This window comes from Sapajus apella, unplaced genomic scaffold, assembly GCF_009761245.1.
Source record: "Sapajus apella isolate SASKATOON/1434 unplaced genomic scaffold, GSC_monkey_1.0 scaffold141, whole genome shotgun sequence".
Lineage (NCBI taxonomy): Eukaryota > Metazoa > Chordata > Mammalia > Primates > Cebidae > Sapajus > Sapajus apella.
Genome location: NW_022437081.1, coordinates 518,980 through 528,563, shown reverse-complemented (window position 1 = coordinate 528,563; position 9,584 = coordinate 518,980). Strand labels below are relative to the sequence as shown.

Sequence of the window (9,584 nt, the reverse complement as noted above, 5' to 3'; positions counted from 1 at the left end):
CCCAGCTAATTTTTTGTATTTTTTTAGTTGAGACGGGGTTTCACCATGTTGACCAGGATGGTCTTGATCTCTTGACCTCGTGATCCACCCGCCTCGGCCTCCCAAAGTGCTGGGATTACAGGCTTGAGCCACCGCGCCCGGCCATATGTATAGTTTTATAATTAACTTACTACTTAGCAGCTTCAATCTTATTTTCATGACAGCTCATATAGAGTCTTATTAAAAGCACCTGTGATTGCATTGTATAAAACACGTCTTCTTGGAAGACTGGTGGTGGGAATGTAAAATGGTATGATATATAATGTTAGGTTTTAATTTAAACAGGAAAATAGATTGTGGCTAATTTTGACTTTGTCTATAATTAAAGATATGGTTGATGAAGCTGTTAATGCCTCCTATCACCCTTTTTATTTGTGATGGACACACACACACACACACACACAGACAGACACTCTTATTTCTGTTTTAAAGAATTTTTTTCCCCTGAGGCTAAGTCTCACTCTGTTGCCCAGGCTGGAGTGCAGTGGTGCAATCTTGGCTCACTGCAACCTCTGCCCCCCGGGTTCAAGGAATTCTCCTGCCTTAGCCTCCCAAGTAGCTGGGATTACAGGTGCCTGCCACCACACCTGGCTAATTTTTTGTATATATATATATTTTTAAGTAGAGATGGGTTTTCACCATGTTAGCCATGACGGTCTCGATCTCCTGACCTCCTGATCCGCCCTCCTCAGCCTCCCAAAGTGCTGGGATCACAGGAGTGAGCCACCGCGCCCAGCCTAAAGAACTTTTTTCTGTAATCTGAACATGCCTATAATCCCATGTTGGTTAAAATGAAACATTCAGCATTTTTGCTTGCTCAACCACTTTGGAAAGGCGTTTGGTATTGCCCAATAAAATTGAACATGTGCATACTCTACACTCAGTGTTTGCACATGTTAACTGAGAGACATGCATATGAGTAATTGTGTTGATTGTGAAAGTAACAGGAAACAACCCACATATCTAACAACAGCGGAATGGATAAAGTGTGGCATTTTCATATAATGGAATACAAAGCACAGTGAAAATTGGCCCAGCACAGGTGGCTCACGCCTGTAATCTCAGCACTTTGGGAGGCCGAGGTGGGCAGATCACCTGAGGTCAGGAGTTTGAGACCAGCCTGGCCAACATGGTGAAACCCCGTCTATACTAAAAATACAAAAATTAGCCAGATGTGGTGGCACGTGCCTGTAATCCCAGCTACTTGGGAGGCTGAGGCCGGAGAACTGCTTGAACCTGGGAGGCAGAGGTTGCAGTGAGTTGAGACCACGCCATTGCACTCCAGCCTGGGTAACAGAGAGAGACTCTGTCTCAAAAAAAGAAAAAAAAAACAAAAAACAAAAAACCACAATGAGAATGTAGTGACTACAACTACGTACTACACCATGGATGAATCTCACAAACGTAATGTTGAGTGAGGAAAGCTAGACACAAAGGAATACATTCGAGTTCATTTAAATAAAGTTCGGTATGGGCAAAAGTAACGAATATATGTTTTAGAGATTCATATATATTTAATAGCTGGTAAAATTATCAAGAAAAGCAAGAAACAGTAATATGCAATTCAGGACAATAGTTAACTTTGAGAGGGATGGTGAAGGATACAGTCCGAGTGGGACATGGGACTTGAAAGGTACTAGGAATGTTCTATTCAGCTGGGTGGTGGGTACGTGGTCTTTTAATTGCTTTATACTATGCACATATGCTTTCTGTACTCTATGGTATTTAACAATAATACCTTAAAAATTCTTTGTTGCTCTTGGAAGCAGGTAATATTTGATAATTGAGTTCTAAGTGGCTTAGTACCATTCGGTACTCAGTGATTTTGCTTATTTGAACATGTCGCTAGGTTTATTTATTGAAGCATCAGAAGTATTTTTGCAGCCAAGTCACAGAATTTTTAGATTGTATTGCATCTGAATCGCAGTCATTTCAAGCAAGCGTTGTCTCCCTGATAGTGGCCCTGAAAGGACTACCTGTTAGAGGCGATAAAGAGATGGAGAGAAAATTGTAAATGTTTATAATAATATTTGTGTTATTTAGTAATCTCAATCTTTATACTCACAGATAGTTCTTCAGACACTTCTGGCCTTTGCAGTTACCTGTTACGGCATAGTTCATATTGCAGGGGAGTTTAAAGACATGGATGCTACTTCAGAACTGAAAAATAAGTAAGTCTTTCCCCTTTCATAGATACTGAATTTCATAGAGGTTTGCTGTATTCACATAATTTAAAGTGTACATTTTCTGGTACATAAAAGTTGGTTTTGTTTCTGCATTTTGATTACACAGTTTGTATGAATAATGAGGTAAAAACGTTAAGGTGGCATTTGATATTATAAGAAAAATGGAACATGAATGCCAGATTATTCACCGTAGAATAAAAAATTATGTTGCTTAAAATTATTGTTTGGTTGGATGGACAGATGGATGAAAATAGATTTATAGAAAAATAATGCCTCCGAATTGTTAACCTTCCTCCTTCCTTTCCTTCCTTCTCTCCCCACCTTTTCCCTTTTCTCTTCCTCCATCCCTCTCATCCTACCATCCTCTTTCTATCCTCTTGTCCCAGGTTAGTCTTTGGAAGAATAAGTGGTTTTCGGTTTCTTCTCTCACTTGAACCTAGTCTATGAGATAAGCTCTGCTCCCAGGCCCTTTTCTACTACTGGATGAAAAGTATATTTGTTATTCTGCTTTCTTTTTTTCTCTTGGACTACTTCTAAACTATTTTCATGAGCTGTGTTTGCTTTTCTTTTTCATATTTTTACTTTCCTAAAATCATCCTTTAGCTTTGTTCAGTTCCATCTCTGGACTTCACCCACCTTCTTTATCCTGGACATGATACCCCTTCACAATATTTCCTTAGAAGGAGAGAAAACACTTATGTGTTACAGGAAACTCATACCCCTCTTTTACCTTTAGTTCATTATGTACATTTTATTTATTTTTTGACACAGGGTCTCTAACAACCAGGCTGGAGTGCAGTGGTACGATTTTGCCTCACTGCAACCTCCGCCTCCAAAGTTCAAGCGATTCTCCTGCCTCAGCCTCCTGGGTAGCTGGGATTAAAGGCACCCGCCAGCATACCTGGCTAACTTCTATATTTTTAGTAGAGATGGGGTTTCACCATGTTGGCCAGGATGGTCTCAAACTCCTGACCTCAAGTGATCCACCCTACTTGGCTTCCCAAAACTCTGGGATTACAGGTGTGAGCCATGGTGCCTCGCCCAATATGTACATTTTGAAGAGTTAGATATTAGGCCTCCTTTTTTGTATGGGAGTATGCTTGGATGTTTAGGTGGACTGACTGAGATTTGTGTTTGTATCAAAGGAAGAGTTCTTCTATCGTTTCCAGGAAAATAATATTGAAAAACAAAAACCAGAAAGGCCATACACCAAGGTGTTTGTGAACTCTTTTATCTCTCACTGGAAAGGTAGAAAGGATACTTTAGTGTCATCACTGCTTGCTCTTACAAAGAGTCTACCAAAAATCACAGGCAAGGGGCCAGGAAAGAAAGAAGTAAAACAATGTCATTAGGTAGGTAGTAGAAAAATATGTGAGTTTGGATAATAGCAGGTGCAGAGGGCTAAAAGGAATTTTTTGTTGTGCTTGAAAGATTCTTGGAAAAAGATCTGTGAAATGATCATATGGCTTGAATAATGAGAGCCAAATGAGAATAATCAAAGCTGTAATCTATGTGCTGCTTTTTTAAAAAGACTATTCGGCATGGGCTACTGTTTGATTTACAGGGGTGATTAAAGTTGAGCTAGTATTTGTGTTGTAATTCATAGGCATCCTGGAAGGAATGGCTGAAAAAAAAAAAAACAAATTAGAAGCAGGCATTGTGGCTCACACCTGTAATCTCAGCTCTTTGGGAGGCTGAGATAGGGGAATCGCTTGGGCCCAGGAGTCTGAGACCACCTGGGCAGCATTGGGAGACCCTGTCTCTACAAAAATTAAAAAAAAAAATTAGCCATGCGTGGTGGTGCACAGCTGTAGTGCCAGCACTTGGGGGGCTGAGACAGGAGGGTCACTTGAGTCCAGAAGTTTGAGGTTGCAGTGAGCTATGATTGCACCACTGTACTCCAGCCTGGGCAACAGAATGAGACCCCATCACTATTTTTTTTAAAAAAGAAGAAATTTGAGAGCTTTATGCTGCTTTTCCAGGTTTCTTACTTTCTTTATACAGGAAAAGAGATACAGCATGAATATTATTTACAGTCTGATTTCATGTGTTAATACTTGTTAAAAAATATAACCCATAGCAAATTGATGATTTGTTAGAAGTCTGCATATTTTCAAGTAGGGTTTTATAAAGGTTTATCTAAAATTGATGCTTTTTTTCTTTTAAGGACATTTGATACGTTAAGAAATCACCCATCCTTTTACGTATTTAATCATCGTGGTCGAGTACTGTTCCGGTCTTCGGATACAGCAAATTCTTCAAATCAAGATGCATTGTCCTCTAACACATCATTGAAGTTACGAAAACTTGAATCGCTGCGTCGTTAAGATTTTTACAAATTATGATAAATAGGACAGGACACAGAGCTGAAATATCGGAGTTTGGGGTATAAAACACTCCTTCCCCACCCCATTAGTATTTATATTGATTTTTCAGACCTACTTTAGGAAAAATCATGCCCCTTGTTTATATACTGTTAATTCAATCATTAATGCAGTATAAGTTATATGTGAAATGGGTCTTTGGTATTTCATATAGGGAATTTTTTTTTCATTTAAAACAAATCCACATGTTTTGTAAAAGCCACTGTTTTGAACACATTTCCTTGAAAACTATTGGTGTTTTTTGTGATTATTTATTTTCTTAGATGTCTTTTCTTTTGCACTACAATGTTTGGAATCCTCTTGGAAATACTCTGTGACTACTGCATTTTGCAGCACGAATAATGGTAAAATGGCCTTCAGTTCTTAACAAATGGACTTCCCTAATGAGACCAAAATGGTGATTTAACAGTTTTTCTTGTGTCCCCTAAAAAGTGGCTGTGCTTCAGAAGTACTTGCCGGTTTTTAATTTATGTGTGACTTTTCACCCCACCCTGCTCCCATATGCCTTCTACCATTGGCTGTCTTGTTTCATCAGTTCTCTGAGGTTATGTGTATAGTGGGCAATGTGTGTGTCAGAAATTCTTTGTCAGAACAAATATATTTAACAAGCTCAACTTGCTGTAAAGCTACTTGTGTTCTCCTTTGTCTGTAAAAATTTCCCTAATTGGTTATATAGTGTAAGAGTAGTTGAAGACTAGTTGAAGACCTTTTGTGATTTCATTATCTTGCCTATGTAGAAGAAAAATCATTGAGGAAAATTGTCATTAGCTGGTTTAACTGATTTAAAATCTGTTTATTTCATACTAAACTAGTGAATAAGCGAAATAAAGGAAACTTGCCATTAATCTAAAGACAGACTTCAAAGGAATTTGGGCCAAATATATTCTCAATATTTGGACTAATGTTTTGAGAAAAATCCGGTCATTTAAGAAATTGTTTTGTAGTTTCTGATTTATAGCAGGCTTCGAGTTTTCCATCTTCACTATATGGTGCTGAAAGTGAGGATGAGGATACAGAGTTGATATTTTTAGAAACAGTAATTTTACTTTCAAGGAAATTGGCTAGCTCTTGGAGCTAGAGAGCAGTAGGAAGCTCAACATTTCTTTGTAGAGAACGTTGCTTTTGTTGGATTGTACAGGTGTAAAAACATTGCTTTTGTTGAATTGTATAGGTGTAAAGGGAATAACCGTATGCGGGTTTTAAAAGGAAATGTGCTTTAAGCACAAGTCATAAGATGCCATTGTACTTGTAGACATTTTTTTTTCTACTAGAAATGAGCCTCAGCTCTTCTCTTCTGACTAGTAACACATGGCCCCAAAGCATGAGGTTATTTTTTCGTTGGGTTTTTATTCTTGTTGTTTAGTTTTGGTTTGTTATGCCAAGCCAGTCTGTTGAGCACTGATTCTGCTCTTTAATGGGAACAAGGTTAGAAATCTGATAACCTAAAATAATTTAGAAACGAATTAAAATGTGAAATCGGGTTGAAGTGATAATAACTGAAAACAGCATGCAAGAAACAAGCTCGTTCCATCAGACTTGGCTACTGTTTCCTCAGGTATGATTTGGTTTGGAAGAGCCTCTTGTTTCCTTCTCTTTGGGGGCTGTCTTCCTTTCTTAATATGTTTCTAACATTATTGAGATGAAATTCATATACCTTACAATTCACCCATTTTAAGGGTACAATTCAGTGGTTTTTAGTGTATTCACAAAGTTGTGTAACCGTGACCACAGTCAGTTTGAGAACATTTTGTTACCCCAAAAAGAAACACTGCACCTTTGAGCAGTCACCTCTCATTTTCTCCCAGTGCCCACCCCCTAGCCCCTGGCAACCACTAATCTATTTCTCTCTCTCTAGATTTGCCTATTCTGGTGATTTCATATAAATGGAGTTTATACAATATTTGGTCTTTTGGAACTGGCTTCCCAAATGTGGTTTTCTATATGGAGTGAATTCTCATCTTGAGAACTGTTATTGTGAAAGGGAGTGGGTGGTAGAAATCAACAGATTTCAGGCAGGAGGGCCACATACCTAACAGGTTTTTCTCTGTGATTCTTATGCTAATAGTTTTTCCTCATAAGGAAGCATTCATGATCTACTACTACTTATAGTATTGTGGCTAGTCTCTAGAATGGATGTTGAAATCTTTGCCTGCACAGTCAGGAAGAGTCGTGCTAAAAATCAGGCCAAGTCACTTGGCAAATAATTGACAAAGTAGTTTTCAGTTGTGTCTATCTTTGCTAGCAGCTTGTATACCTCGGGCCAGGTGAGCTCCCCGTTTCTTTTTTCATTTACACCACTGAGTTTCTGCTGTCTTTTTCAAGTATGTACCATAGGACTTAAAGGTGATTTGGAGGCATTGTAACATTGCTAAATGTATTAAGTACAGAATTTTATTTACAGTACTATGAGACAGTCAATTATTGCCTAGGATAGTTCAAAAATAGGATAATGTGAGCTAGTTAAGCCTTCACTTGACTAATGTTCAGAGGTGTGTACCAGTCAAGGCTCTTTAAAATCTAGGAAGACTCAATAACCAGGGAACCAGCCAAATACTGTGCAGCCGCAGAATATGCATAGCAGTGAATCTTGGAGACTATTATGCTCTGTAACTCTCTAATGATTATTTCCTAAGCATTGTGGCTTCTCAGTGGCTTGAGAGCATCTTCTTGGTTGTATGTGGCCTGTTTTCATGATGTTTTGAGTAATGTTGTTTGTTGTGAGCATCAATGCCTGTAACACCAAGGTAAACACATGTTTTTGGGATATGTTTCCTCTCTTTAAATGACCTTGCCCTGTCCAATAAATAAATGATTGTCTCACCCGTTTTTGATAGTGTTTTTTGGGTTCTTTTTGGTTTTTTTTGGACTTTAAATCTCATTTCTTCTGCTTTTCTGTCCCCAGAAAAATGTAAGAGCTAATTTTATGACTGTATTTTTCTACTGTGTTGCTGTTTTACTAAATTCAATGTGCATGTAAAATCTTACTACAATTTTGTTTTTTATAGTAAGAATGTATAATCTCCTTGATATTTATAAATCAAATGCCCTTTGGGGTATAAAAATGGGTTCTTGAGCATCAGTGTCTAATGATTCTATCACGAATTTGTTATATAGCCAAACTGCCATTAAAAATGTCACTTTATACTTAATAGGAAATCATTATGATTAAAGCATCAAGGGAACAAATATAAAGTTTAGTGAAAATGCAAGGGGACATTCTAAATTGCAAAACTTGGCACTTATCTACAGTATTTTGAAAAATAACACCACTAATATTCAAACCTACCTAGGAATATCTCAAAATAACCTGCTAATCAAGTGTTCTTAGGGGAGTGGGGGCAAGAAAGCTAATATATGCACATGGCAAAAAGATCAGATGGTACAGAAAGGCATAAAAACTTGGCCCCTTCCCTTCTACCCTAATATTTCTCTGCAAAAGTAACCAGTTTCAAGTGTCTTGTACGTTCTCACAGTAAAACAATTTTTTATTTGTCAGCAAATATGTACTTAAAAAAATTTCACATGAATGGAATCAGGCTATATTCTTCTGTACCTTGCTTTTTTTGTTACCTGTGTTTTATAAGATCACTCTGTGTCAGTATATATAGAAATACCTCATTATTTTAAATGACTGTGTGGTATTCTAATGTTTGAATGTGTTACAAACGTTCAAACATTGATAGGCTCTTTAGGTTGTTTCCAATATTTTATTAAATCACATTGTGATGAATATACTTGTGCATATAATGAGTTTATATTCTACAGGGTTCCTAGCAATGGAATTGCTGAATCAGAGGGTATTTTTTATTTTCAGTTCAGTAGTTACTGCCGAACTGTCCTCTAGGAATCTTTGCCCAGTTTACTTCCACATATAATGTATGACAATGATTATTTGCCAAACCCATGCCAATACTGGGTACTAAACTTTTGAAGTCTGATTATGTGAAAGTGAATAAATGGTATCTTGCATTTTAATGAAGCAGATGGAACACATTTTCATGTTTATCGGTTACTGATATTTCATGTGAACTCTGTAGTCATGTTCTGTTTTCTGTTAGGTAGTATGTTTTTTATTGATTTGTATGAGTTTTCTGTAAGCTAAGAAAATTGGTCCATTGTCATGTTTAATAATATTTTCCTAAGTTTTATTTATGTAGTTAAACTTAGTCTTTACGGCTTCTGAGATTTTGCCTTGCTTAGAAAGGCTGCCTCTGCATTTAAGAATAAATTTAATGTATTTTTCCAATACTTTTAAGGTTTTTTTCAACTTTTAAATCTTTGATTCATTTGGAATTTGTCTAGGTAGTAGGAGTGAGGAAAGGATTCAACATTTTCTCCCTTGAATAGCTATGTATTCCAACCCCATTTATTAACTTTCCACACTGATTGGAAAAACCATCATCCTCATTCATACTGTTCAGATATGCTTCTGGGCTCTGTAGTCTGTTGAAAAAATACTAGTCTTTTAATTATTTTAAATGGTTATACATTTTAATCTTGGGTATTGCTAGTCCATACCTCATTCTTCTTCAGGATTTTTTTCTATTATTCTTGCATGTTTATTTTTTCAGATAAGCTTTCATATCATTTTATCCAAATCTAAAATCATACTGATATTTTCGCTGAAATTTTATTTTGAAAATTTTCATGTCTACAGAAAATATGAAGGAATAGTAGGATGGACACTGTATACTTTTCATTTAGGTTCACCATTTTTAACGTTTTATCACTGTTGCTTTTGCTCTCTCCAAATGTGCTTCTTTCCCCGCTCCTGATTCATTTGAGCTAAGTTGCAGACTTTATCATCACACTTCAGGACATCCCTAAATATCTCAGCGTGCCCCTCCTATAGGAGTAAGGACATTCTCCCATTTAGCCACAATTCCATTCTCACAAGTGAAAAAAGGATCAACCACCTAATATTTCATATTCATATTTTCCCATGTATCCCCCAAATAGCTTTTATAGCTGTCCC

The 9,584-nt window shown here is 37.1% G+C and overlaps 1 protein-coding gene across 1 annotated transcript in view; it reads left to right on the top strand.

Moving 5' to 3' along the window:
- Positions 1–8,855, top strand: part of MMGT1 (membrane magnesium transporter 1) — a 13,097-nt gene extending 4,242 nt beyond the window's left edge. The window contains exons 4-5 of the mRNA XM_032264077.1: positions 2,107–2,210; positions 4,393–8,855. Of these exons, the coding sequence (XP_032119968.1) occupies positions 2,107–2,210; positions 4,393–4,552 (264 nt within the window). The 3' untranslated portion in view covers positions 4,553–8,855. The remainder of the gene's footprint in view (positions 1–2,106; positions 2,211–4,392) is intronic.
- Positions 8,856–9,584: the final 729 nt, after the last annotated feature.